Source organism: Dasypus novemcinctus, chromosome 28, assembly GCF_030445035.2.
Source record: "Dasypus novemcinctus isolate mDasNov1 chromosome 28, mDasNov1.1.hap2, whole genome shotgun sequence".
Taxonomy (NCBI): domain Eukaryota; kingdom Metazoa; phylum Chordata; class Mammalia; order Cingulata; family Dasypodidae; genus Dasypus; species Dasypus novemcinctus.
The window spans coordinates 29,581,895-29,595,568 of NC_080700.1; the positions used below are offsets into that span (position 1 = coordinate 29,581,895).

Here is a 13,674-nt window from a genome sequence, read left to right on the forward strand (position 1 = left end):
TTTCAAAGATGGTATTTACAAATATATGCACATTCACAGGACTAGGGGTTTTGAGCATGTTTTTTTGTGGAAGATAACAGAGGCAAACCTGGCAGTGTTAGGTAAAGCTAACAAAAGGAGAAAGCTCTACTTTGCCTTCCTTCTTGGTGTGGGGGCAGGGGAGGCAGTAGATCTGTACTTTTTCATGTGTTCAGTGGCCTCCTCCTCATTCTCATTCACTCTCCTGTCACTACCAAAGCAAATAGTGATATGTGATTTTCATCTGTGGGTATTCTGATTTTAATATTTGCTTTATGATAGGGAAGGAAACATTTTTTGTCCCTTGTTGAAGAATTTTCAGGCAACTTCATGGATTATCAGGCAGACAGATTTTTGGAATCAAGGAAAAAGCCCTGGGGAGTGAAGGGACAACCTTTGAAATCCAACTCCCTCTATTTACAAGGTTGGCACTAAATTAAAATTGATTTAGTCATTTTTCTTATTTTTTAATTTTTATTTTTGTCGACTGGAGGAGGCCATTAGCGGGGACAGTCTGAATTCGTGCCCATGCCCCTTCTCCCTCCCCTCTCCCCACACTTCGGTTGAAGGTGGGGAGTGAAGAGAAACAGGAAACTACTTGGGAAAATGAGAAATGTTTATCATCGCCAGCCTCTTTGGAGTCTTAGAATGTATGAATGAACGCCTACTATGTGTCAGGCCTTGTTCTAAGGTACAGGATTGCCTCATTTGATACACAAAAATACCTTAAAGGCAGGATTAATACAAATTTTGTAGAGCCTCAAGTTTTACAATTTTAAGGCCCTCTTAACAAAAGAGGAATACAAGTATGAACATAAAATTTGGTATGTAAATGAATATTTAGAATGAGAAAAGAAATTGTAACACATTAATAACTTTTCAAAAGCTAGTAACTGGGAAGCAGCTGTGACTCAATCAGTTGGGCTCCTGTCTATCATATGGGAGGGCCTGAGTTCATGTCTCAGGGCCTCATTGTGAAGTCAAGCTGGCCTACACCTGTGGAGAGCTGACAGGGCTGTGCCTGCAGAGAGCTGATGGCCTGCGGAGAGCTGATGCAGCAAGATGACACAAAGGGAGACAAGCAGACACAGAAGAATGCACAGTGAATGGATACAGAAAGCAGGCAGCAAGCAAGCTGCAAGGTGGGGGGGGGATAAATTTTTTTAAAAAAAGCTAATGACTGAAAAAAAAAAAAGAAAATGAGAATAAAAAAGCTAATAACTAGCACCAACATTGCTATTTTTGTTCATTGATTGATATATCTAGTATTTTTTCCTGTATTTTTTGACTGCATATTTTTTATCACATCTTGTTGGTATGACACTATTTTGTAATATTTTCCATAATGGAATTCTAGCTGTTGTTGATTTTAAAATTTTTTATTTGTTTTTAAAAGTTTCAGTTTCACATCTTATTACTGATAATGTCATGTGATCTTTTAGGAATATTATATCAAATTTGAGAAAGCTTTGATGGAGATTCATTCTACAGGAGTTGTAAAGTTTGGGGGAGTTTTTCTCACACTGGTGTCTGGTTTTGTGTATTTCAAACCTTATTTCTCTTCTACAGTCATATTTCTGGCTTTGGATCCATTAAAATACATTCATATTGCGATTGGAACTTTATTCCTGCACCTTCTTATAAGTCCCCAGGTGATTTGACACCGTAGTAGAAGAAATACACTTGGAAGCCATTCCTACACCATGACTATATAATTTAAGTGTACACAAAGTGACTAAATATCCCACTAACCACATGCTAACTGTATCCACTTCAAATCCCTGTTAACCTGTAGCCAGATCTCAAATATGCCATCTGACCCAAAGGAAAGTACAATGGAGGGGAAAAAAAGTAGAAAGAGATAGTGGTCTTAAGAAATTATGGGTGAAATATCACTTGAAATTTTACAAACACATAATCATGTAAACATATAGATAAGATCCCTTCCAGTGTCTTGGAATGGTCCTATCCAAGTGAGGGGCCCTAATGCTTAAGATTCATTAGCCTCTTGATAAATATGTCTTTGGCTTGAAGTTATTATTTACATTTTTAGATGAGAAAATTGGGTCTCAAAGAGATTGAATGACTTACCTAAGGTTTTACAGTACACAAAAGTTGGATTCAGGATTTCATCAAGTTATTTCTGACTCTAAATGTTGTTTTTTCCCACTACTTTATTGAATGTGTACTGCAAACCTGGCTAAGTGCTGGGAATATAATGGTAAGCAACAATAGATGTAATCTTTCTAATTCCTGCACTTTTGAAGCATTTGAATAAGGGAAACAGATTTTTTAAAAACCACAAAATAAATGTAAAATAGGAGAACATGAAAAATGAAAAAATATGAAAACTGTGATAAATACTACACAGTAGAGGTACATCAAGGCATATTTCCCTGTGTAATAATACTTGAGCTGAGTTCTCCTGAGAAGTTATTAGCTGGCAGTGGAGGTTGTGAGACTGAGGAAAGAACTTCCCACAAAGAAAGAGCAACCTCAATAATGAATATATGGTGGGAAGGGATTTATGATTAGAGAAATTAATAGAGCACAGTAAGAATATTCCCATTTGAGGCTGAGAAGACAAAGAGGCCACACCAGGGCCAAGAAGGAGGTGTAAAGGATTATGTTTTTATCTTGAGGGCAATGAGGATGTTTACTGAAGAGATTAAGAAAAAAAGGAAGACGTGATTAGATACGTATTTTGACAATATCACTTTTTAGAAAGTAGTGGTAAGAAGGCAAGAATGGATATGGAGGGCCCAGTTAAAAGGTTGTTATTACAGGGCAAGATTTCTAGAATGGAAATGTGAAAAGCTACATGGGCCCACTCTCAAGAAAACAAGCAACACTGATGAAAACTATTAAAATAAACCAAACAAAAAATAGCCATTTAAAGTCTCTTGAAAGTTCTCCTAAGGGAGTTCTCCTAAGGGCATATAGCAAATGAAGAAACATTTATTCAAGAGAATCTGTTAAAATTCAGTAGGTTGGGAAGCAGACATGGCTCAACTGATAGAGTGTCTACCATATGGAGGGTCCAGGGTTCGATCCCAGGACCTGTGTTGTGACCTGGCCCACACACACAGTGCTGCTGCACACAAGGAGTGCCGTGTCATGAAGGGGTGCCCTTGCATAGGGGAGTCCCTCACGCAAGTAGTGCGCCCCACAAGGAGAGCCACCCAGTGTGAAAAAGTGCAGCCCACCGAAAAGTGGCACCACACACGGAGAGCTGACGCAGCAAGATGTCGCAACAAAAAAGAGATGCAGTTTCCCAGTGCCGCTGGATAATGCAAGTGGACTCAGGAATACACAGAAAATGGACACGGAGAGCAGACAACGGGGGTGGCAAAGGAGAGAAACACACACAGAAACCCAGAAAAAAACACCAAAAACTCAGTAGGCTAAAATGTATTCACCAAATGCAATGAATGTCCCATGATGATGGAAAAAAAAAACAACAACAACAAAACTTAGTAGGAACAGTCAAAGTCTATGGCTCTCTCTCACCTTCCTGCCACCCCAGCTCAGTTTGATGGAAGCATCACTTTTAGGGAAGATGTGGCCAAGAAGAAGGGCTCCTTTTCTCTTCAGATCCCAATCTAAGTTTACCATATTTCGACAGTGGCAAGCAGCTGGCATTTCTCATCCCCTCCAACACCAAGTTAAAGAGCCTAAACTGGTGAATGCAGCCTAGAGCTCAGGGTTTCTTGTCTATGCTCAGCCCCCCTTCAGAGGATGAAAGCTCTATCCCAGGTGTGGCTGACTGAGAATACTGGGTCCTGATTGCCCTCACCCCAGTTACAGCATAGGGCAGTGGTTCTGCACCAGGAAAGGCAAGCTGAAAAGACTAGCGGCTAGTACCCATCCAACTCCCAGAGGAGCAACTCAGAGATTTTTTCCAGGAGGAAAAGCAATCCATAAGAAAAGAAAGCTCTGAAACTCTCTCCAAAGAGTTTGACTTTATTTGAAGCACTGTGGGCAATTTCAAGCCTAAGGGAACTCTCTAAAACAATATCTCCTCTTATTAAAAGCAACATGCTAAAGCATAAGCCAGCTAGTTCATTAGAAAGAAGTGGAGAAAGACAGCTAAGAAAAATATTTCTGGGGTCAGAACAAACCTCAAAGACTGGGTCTCAAAAACTACACCTGCCCCAATTTTGTTAGACTAGACTGTAGAGAAATGTATGCCCTAGGGTATTGTTAAAAACAATAGAGCCATTAGATAGTAATTAGTGGAGCCTGACAGGTTGATGTGATGCCAAATGAGGCAGGCAGCTGAACAGAAAAGTCAGAGAAAGCCACAATGAAAGCCCAGCCAAAAAACATTGTGAACCCAGGATATTGTGCACTTAATACTCAAGGCTTTGTCCTCTGAGGAGTAACACCAAAGGCTGTTTCCACTGCACAAGGGGAAATAGACTTCACTAAAATAGTCCAGCAGAGTCACTAAACAAATAAACAAGCAAACAACAAAAACAAGCCATAGGGGAGAAGGTAATCAGTATTTAAAGTTGCTATGATACCTAAATGTCCAGTTTGTAACAACAACAAAAAATTGAGAAAAACAAAACAAAAACAGGACAGTGAGACTTATAGGCAGGCAAAAAAGCAAGCAACAGGAACTGCCTGTGATGGAGCCTGGATATTGGATTTAACAGGCAAAGACTTGAAAGCGGCTGTTATAAATATGTTCAAAGAATGATAGAGAACCATGCCTATGGAAGAAAAGAAATGGAGGATGACTCATCAAATAGAAAATATCAATAAAGAGATAAAAATTTTAATAAGAGAAACATGGGAATTCTGAAGTTAAAAAGTACAGTAACTGAAATGAAAAAAATTTAGAGGGGTTCAAGAGTAGTTGTGAACTGGAAGGGGAAAGAATCAGTGAACTGGAAGATAGTTCAGTAGAGATTATGCAATCTAAGACAGAAAATAGAATGAAGAAAATTAAAGCCTCAGAGAACATTTAAGCACACTGACATGAATAATGGGAGTACTAGAAGGAGAAGAGAGAGAAAGAAGCAGGAAAAATTCCAAAGCAAAACTTGCTCAATAATGAATTTGCTGAAAAGCATGAATCTATATAGCCAAGAAGCTCAGTGAACTCCATATAGGATAAATAAAAAGATATCCAACCCACATACATCATAGTAAAAATGTGGAAAGTCAAAGACAGAAAATCTTTAAAGCAGCATGAGAAAAAAATTCATTGCATACAGGATTGCCCCAATGATATTGTTAGCTGATGCTCATAAGAAACAGTGGACATCAGCAGGTAATAGATGGATATATTCAAAGTACTGGGAAAAAAATTAAACAAGAATCTTGTATCCTGCAAAATTACCTTTCAAAAACAGGCAAAATAAAACATTTCCAGATAAACAAAATTGGGAAACTTCATTCCTTGCAGATCTGCCTTATAAGAAATACTCAAAGAAGTTCTTTGGGTTGAACACAAGTGACCCCACGTGAAACTCAATTGTACAAAGAGTACCAATAAAGGTAATTATGTACTTATAAAAAAAACAATAAAAAATACATATTTTTTTCTTCTCTTAACTGATAAAATAAGCATTTGTGTAAAACAATACATATATAATTGTACTGTTGGGACTTTAACGTATAGAAATATAATATGTTTGATTAAAAGAAAGAGCACATAGTGTCCTTTCAAATAAAAGTCAATTTCTTTGAAAAGAAAAGAAAAGAAAAGAAAGAGCACAGAGTATATGGATGAGAACCAAGTTGTATTGGAGTAAAGAACTGACAGCGAATTCTAACTTGGGTCTGGGCGAACAAATGAAGGGAACCTATATTGGTCAGTCAAAGGGGTGCTGATGCAAAATACCGGAAATCTGTTGGCTTTTATTTAAAGGGTATTTATTTGGGGTAGAAGCTTGCAGTTATCAGGCCATAAAGCTTAAGTTACTTCCCTCACCAAAGTCTATTTCCACATGTTGGAGCAAGATGGCTGCCAATGTCTGCCAGGGTTCAGGCTTCCTGGATTCCTCTTTTCCCAGGGCTTGTTCCTCTCCAGGCTCAGCTGCCCTGCTCTCTCCACAAGGCCAACTGTAGACTGTCAGGCAACCAGCTGTCTCTCTCCCTAGGACTCAATACTCTCCGGGGTCACCGGCTCCACTCCTCTATGTGCATACTTCCAGGGCTCCAGCTCAAAAACTTCAAACTCCCTTCTTTGCAGTGTAGTTTTTCTGTGAGTCTCTGCCCAACAACAAGGGGGCAGGGACTCAATGTCCTATGAAGTGGCAATCTTATTTAATCAAGTAAAAGTGAAACCTCTGAATCCAATATAATCTAATATGCCCAGAGAGACAGACCAGTTTATGAACATGATCCAATATCTATTTTTGGAATTCTTAAACAATATCAAATGCCACAGAACCATAAATGGTAAAGAGGGTTAATATGACAAACTATATATATTTGCTCTCCTTTCTTTTTTCAACTTCTTTGATAGGCATGAAATTCTATAAAGTAATGATTATAGCAATGTATTATTGTCCTTGTGACATATATGTTATATATATATATATATAAATAGTAATGCAAAACAGGAAAGAGAATAGTGCTATAAAATGGTAATGTTTCTGTGCCTCATTGGAATTAAGTTCATATAAATCTGAAGTAGATTCTGCTAAGTTAAGATTTATATCACAAGCCCTAGAGTACCACTAAGGAAAAACAAAAAATTTTATTTTTAAAATCATTAAGCAAATTAAAATGTAACACTAGGAGGATTGTTGGAACATGGTGTCAGATAAGGCAGAGAAAGAACCAAAAGCTACACAAGGTACCTGATTTGGGGGTCAGCAGACCAGGACAGTGCTTCACAACTCCCAGGAGGGTGAGAGACAGAGAGGCAAAGACACCAAAACAACAAACTATGAGTTACTAAATCTTCTGGCTGCCAGAAAGGGCTCCATTTCCCCAACACCAAGATAGTCAATGAGGATAAAACTCCTGGCGCGTTGCAGCTGACTGAGAGGAGAGTAGACATCTTCCTCCCTTCCAGCTGTTACAAGGGAAAAAAGAGGGGGAGTTGGGGGGGGGGGGCGGTTTCTTCAGTGAATTTGGCCAGTGGAGCCCCCTTTGAATTTTGGCTCTGGAAACAAAGGAAAACAGAGATACACCTCCATGGAAAGGTGCACCAGCAGATACCATCTACTGGCCATTCTTGAAATTACATGGATAGAAACTGCTTTTAGAGCTCTCTTTGCCCGACTCCTGAGAGAAAGTCTGTGCCCCATTAGTGAGTCCCCAGCTCAATTTTGGTAACTTAAGCTGGACAGTTTTAAAGACTTAGGATAAGCTGAACCAACTATCAAAGAGCTGTAAAAAATAATAGCAATAGGCAGGAAGGAGAAATTAGCCATTAGAGTAAAGTCACCAACATATCAGATGCCTAGACATCAGCAAAAAATTACAAGCCATACTGCGAAACAGGAAGAGATAGCCAAGCCAAAGGAACAAACCAAATATCCTGAAAACATTAAGTATTTAAGGCAATCAATGATAATCAGATACGTTTCCTAAATCAGTTTAAAGAATTGAAAGAAAATACGGCCAAAGAGATAAAGGATATTAAGACACTTGGTGAGTATAAAGAACAATTTGAAAGTCTTCAAAGAAAAAGACCATATGGGAATGAAAAACATGATGGATGAGATTAAAAATACATTAGAGGGAAGTGGATATGGCTCAATTGATAGAGCGTCCACCTACTATATAGGAGGTCCAGGGTTCAATACCCAGGGCTTCCTGGCCCAGGTGATGAGCTGGCTCATGTGGAGTGCTGCTGCATGCAAGGAGTGTTGCCCCACACAAAGGTGGCCCCCGTGCAGGAGAGCAGACTGCCCAAGAGTGGAACTGCTCACGTGGAGAGCTGATGCAGCAAAATGACATAACAAGAGACACGGGGAAGAGACAATATGAGACACAGCTAACTTGGGAGCTGAGGTGGAGCAAGAGAATGATCACCTCCCTCCCATTCTGGAAGGTCAGGATGGTTCCCGGAGCTACCTAATGAGAATACAAACAGACACAGAAGAACACAAGCAAATGGACACAGAGAGCAGACAATGGGGGTGGGGGAAGGGGGAGAAATAAGAGAGAGAAAAAAATACACCAGGAGGAAGCAGATGTGGCTCAGGTGATAGGACCATCCTCCTACCATGTGGGAGACCTGGATGCAATCCCTGGGGCCTCCTGGTGAAAAATAAGAAAAGAAAGCATGCCTGCATGGTGAGCCAGTGCCCACATGGCAAGCCAAGAGCCTGCACAGTGAGCCAGGTGTCCACACAGTGAGTTGAGTGCCTGTGTGGGTGCCTATACAGCAAGCCAAGCGCCAGTGCGAGTGCACACATGGCAAGCTGAGTGCCCACGTGGTGAGCTAGTGCCTGTGCAGCAAGCCAGTGCCCACATGGCAAGCCGAGTGTCCACACTGCAAACTGAGGGTCCATGCAGTGAACCAGTGCCCATGCAAGTGAGTCATGCAGCAAGATGGTGATATAACAGGAGAGATGAAGGGGAGAGTCAAGAGCAGAGCAGAGACCAGGCACTGAGGTGGCGCAATTGACAGGGAACCTCTCTCCACATCAGAGGTTCCCAGGATTGAATCTTGGTGAATCCTAGAGGAGGAAGATGAGAAAATAAGACAAAAAAAAAAAAAAAAAAAAAATAGATACAGGAGATCACACAGTGAATGGACACAGACAGCAAAAACAGCAGTGTGGGAGCAGGGAAGGGAAGAAAAAATACATTAGAGGCACACAAGAGCAGATTTGAACTACTTGAATACAGAATTCATGATTTTGAAGACAGAACATCTGAACTAGAAAGGACAGGAGAACAGAAAGAGAAGAGAATGGAAAAAATGGAACAGGGTCTCAGGGAATTGAATGATAATGTGAAGCACAAAAACATACGCACTGTTAGTGTTCCAGAAGGAGAAGAAAATGGAAAAGGGATGAAAGAACATTTGAGGAAATAATGACTAAAACTTCCCTATCCTTATGAAATATCAATATCCAAGAAAGACAATGCACTCCAAACAGAATAAACACGAATAGACCTACCCTGAGACTCCTACTATTCAGAATGACAAATATCAGAGATAAAGAGAAGATTTTGAATGCAGCAAGAGAAAAGCAAAGCATCACATACAAGGGAAACTCAATAAGATTAAGTGCAGACCTCTCGTAAGAAACCATGGAGGAGAGAAGAAAGTGGTATGATGTATTTAAGGTATTGAAAGAGAAAAACTGCTGGCCAAGAATTCTGTATCTGGCAGTGGACTTGGCCCAGTGGTTAGGGCGCCCATCTACCACATGGGAGGTCCGCGGTTCAAACCCCAGGCCAACTTGACTCGTGTGGAGCTGGCCCATGCGCAGTGCTGATGCACGCAAGGAGTGCCCTGCCACGCAGGGGTGCCCCCGTGTAGGGGAACCCCATGCACAAGGAGTGCACCCCTTAAGGAGAGCCACCCAGCGTGAAAGAAAGTGCAGCCTGCCCAGGAATGGTGCCGCACACACGGAGAGCTGACACAACAAGATGAAGCAACAAAGAAACACAGATTCCTGTGCTGCTGACAACAGAAGCGGACAAAGAAGATGCAGCAAATAGACACAGAGAACAGACAACTGGGGTGGGAGGGGGGAAGAGGAGATAAATAAATAAATAAATCTTTTTTAAAAAACACAAACAAACAAAAAACACTGCCTATCTCTGCCTAGAAGGGCCTGCACGGAATCTTGGTGTGTATTGTGTATTTCCATCTCTCTCTCCCATTTCTCAGCAAGCTCTGCTCTTTCCCGTACTTCCCAAATAAATTCTTTTTACTGGCCTAACAACAACAAAAAAACAACTCAGGAGCCAATGTGGCTTATTGGTTGAGCACTGGCTTCCCACATACAAGGTCCTGGGTTCAATCCCCGGTACCTCAAAAAAAAAAACAAAAAACCATGGAGAGCAGCCAGAAGCTGGAAGCCACGGGATCTTGAAGAAGACTCCGCCACACGCATCGCCATGTGACAGAAAAGCCAAGGATCCTCAGAGATTGCTGGTCAGCCAGAAGATAGCCCAGGAGACAGCAAGCCTTCCAGCCTCTGAAACTGTCAGCCAGTCAGTTCCTGCTGTTCAGCCAACCTTTTGCATGGTATTTGTTTTAGCAACTGAGAAACTAAAACAGGCCCAACTGCTCTCAGAATCCAGTATCACCGCCTAGTTCATTTCAGCCTCTCGTGCATTTTTGATTCTCAAGAGGGAAATGGCTATTGATTAATATAATTTCCATTATTTATGGAAATGAACCGAACTAAATGCTCTGATGATAATGTTTCCTTTTTTGGTCTTTGGTTTTAGGTCAAAGAAGAACGAATCATTGAGCTAGAAACTGAAAATGCTATTCTTCACCTGAAATTGGCAGAGGTAATATGTGTGTGTATATGTGTATATTTTATTAAAGCAGTTGTAGGGTTCAGAAAAATCATTCTCAAAAAACAGAGTTCCCATATACCTGACTCCCCCCCCCCCGCCCCCCCCCCCCCGTATTTCCCTATGGATAGCTTTTTACACAGTGTGGGAACTTTGTTGCAATTGATGAACCAATATTATAATAATTATATGATCAACTCTATTCCATAATTTACTTCAGGGTTTATTCCTTGTGTTACACAGTTCTATTTTTTTAAATTTTTATTTGGGTAACATATAAACAACCTGAAATTTCCCATTTTAAACCACTTTCAAGTATACAATTCAGTGATGTTAATTATATTCACAATGTTGTGCTACCATCACCACCATCAATTACCAAATCTTTTCCATCACCCTAAACAGAAATTTTGTACCAACTAAGCATTAACTTCCATGACCCACCCCTTCCCCTGCTCATGATAAACCTGTATACTAATTTCTGACAGCGTCAATTTGCATATTCTGATAATTCCATATAAATGAAATCATGCAATATGTGTCCTTTTGTGTCTGCCTTTTTCACCCAACAAGATATCTTTAAAGTTCATCTATGTTGGAGCTAAATAATATTTCAAAGTAGGTATATATCATGTTTTGTTTACCCATTCTTCAGTTGATGGACACTTGCATTGCTTCTACCTTTTGATAGTTGAAAATAATGCTGTTATGAACATCAGTCTGCATGTATCTGTTTGAGTCCCTGCTTTCAATTCGGGGTTCATACTTAGAAGTGGGATAACTGGGTCCTATGGTGGTTCTGTGTCTAAGTTTTTGAGAAACCGCCAAACTGTTTTCCACAGCAGCTGTGCCATTTTACATTCCCACCAGCAAGGGATGAGGGTTCCTATTTCTCACCTCCTCACCAACACTTATATTCTGTTTTGTTTTTTTTTTAAATAATAGCCACTCCAGCGGGTATGAAATGGTATCTCCTTGTGGTTTTGATTTACATTTCCCTAATGGCTAATGATATTGAGCCACTTTTCATGTGCTTATTAGCAGTTTGTATATCTTTAGAGAAATGTCTGTCCAAGGCCTTTGCCCATTTTTAATCGAGTTGTTTGTCTTTTGGTTGTTGAGTTGTAGGAACTTGTGTTAGTCAGCCAAGGGGTGCTGATGCAAAATACCAGAACTCTGTTGGCGTTTATAAAGGGTATTTATTTGGAGTAGAAGCTTACAGTTACCAGGGCATAAATTGTAAGTTACTTCCTTCATCAAAGTCTATTGCCACGTGTTGGAGCAAGATGGCTGCCAGTATCTACACGGGTTCAGGCTTCCTGGATTGCTCTCTCCCCAGGGCTTAATTCTCTCCAGGCTTAGCTGCTCTTCTGCCCTGTGTGCTACTTCCCAGGCTCCAGCTTAAAACTCCAACATCAAAACTCCAAAACTAACTCCTCTGCTCTGCCCTGTAGTTTTATCTGTGAGTTCTCAACCACCAAAGGGACAGGGACTCAACATCCAACTGACACAGCCCAACAGAAGCCCTAATCATAATTTAATCATGCCCAGGTACAGACCAGTTTACAAACATAATCCAATACCTATTTTTGGAATTCATAAACCATATCAAACTGCAACAGAGCTCTTTATATGTACCGAGTATTACACCCTTATCTGATACATTGTTTGCAGCTATTTTCTCCCATTACGTAAGTGGTTTTTTCACTTTCTTGATAATTTCCTTCGATGCACAAAATATTTTTATTTTAATGAAGCCCTATTTATTTTCTCTTTTGTTGCTCATGCTTTTGGGGTAAAGTTTGAGGATCTGTTGCCTAATGCAAGGTTCTAAAGATGTTCCCCTATGTTTTCCTCTAGAAGTTTTATAGCTCTGGTTCTTTTATTTAGGTCTTTGATCCATTTTCAGTTAATTTTGTACATTTTGTGTGAGGTCAAAGTCCACTTTCATTTCTTTGCTTATGGCTGTCCAGTTTTCCCAGCATCATTAGTTGAAGAGACTATTCTTTACCCCTTGAGTGGACTTGGTACCTTTGACAAAAATCAACTGGCCACATATGAGGGAATTTATTTTTGATTTCTCATATTCTATTCCATTGGTCTATTTATCTGTCCTTGTACCAGCACCATATTGTTTTGATTACTGTAACTTTGTAACACGTTTTAAAATCAGGAAGTGTGAGTCCTCCAACTTTGTACCTCTTTGGCAAGATGGTTTTGAATATTTTTGAGTCCTCTTTCCCTTCTTTGTGAATTTGATGATTGCCTTTTCCATTTCTGCAAATTAAGACTATTGGAATTTTTGGTTGGCTTTGCGTTGAATTTGTAAATCTCAAGTTTATTTTATTATGTAATTGATAAGATTTTGATGTGTACTGGTGGTATAAACATGTATTTTTTTTTTCTATTTGGGAAGGTGTGGTTGTACTTCTGCAGGAGAAAAATTGGCCTGTATTTAACAGCTCGTAAAAATATGGTGTGAGAACATAAACACCTAAATAAATGCTCTGGGAAACAAAGCAAACAAAACGAAATCCGAACTCCTTATCTCTACCATAAATGTTTCCTATTGGAGTAGTGACATCACCACAACCACCAAGCCAGAAACGTAGGGATTGTAATGGACTCTTCTGTCTCCATCACCACCTGCCAAGTCCTGTCCCCCCCACCAAATCAAGGCCTGTCAAGGTTTCTCCTGAATTTATCTAAAATTGGTTTACTTTTCTTTATTCCCACTCTAATAGTTGGGTGCAGTCCCCTCTTCCTTAGGGTTCATTCCCACAGGGAAGGCTGCCTTGCCCACTGTCCTGCCCTTCCCCTTTTGTAGCATCTATCATGCTCGTAATTCTTTCTGTGACTCATTTTTCCTTCTGCAGCTTAAGCTCCAAGAGGGCTGGGTAGAGAGTGGACAAGCCATGAACATTTTCCCCTCCAGGAAAACACTTCTGCTTTTGACTTTGGATTGTCTTTTTCTATATATATATTTTTTATGCAACAGTACCAAGAAGTGATTGGAAAAAGTAGCCGTGAGGCCACAAAGTATTACTTTCTGTACAATGAAAAGCAGCATTTGCAAAGAAGTATACATTCCACGTTAATCCAGCTTTACCAAGTAATTCAGGTAAAACTAGCTGAGCCAGAAGCCGGGAATTTCTGTTTACAAAAGAACAGGTATTTGTGTTCTGGAATGCAGAGTGATTA

At 40.1% G+C, this 13,674-nt stretch overlaps 1 protein-coding gene across 4 annotated transcripts in view; it reads left to right on the forward strand.

The window, feature by feature from the left end:
• Nucleotides 1–13,674, forward strand: part of KIF25 (kinesin family member 25) — a 101,382-nt gene that overhangs the window by 2,250 nt on the left and 85,458 nt on the right. For 3 of the 4 annotated variants that reach the window (XM_012525512.3, XM_023589059.2, XM_023589060.2), the window contains exons 2-3: nt 10,402–10,467; nt 13,472–13,594. In XM_012525512.3, the coding sequence (XP_012380966.1) occupies nt 10,402–10,467; nt 13,472–13,594 (189 nt within the window). The remainder of the gene's footprint in view (nt 1–10,401; nt 10,468–13,471; nt 13,595–13,674) is intronic. The other variant, XM_023589058.2, reaches the window with a different exon arrangement.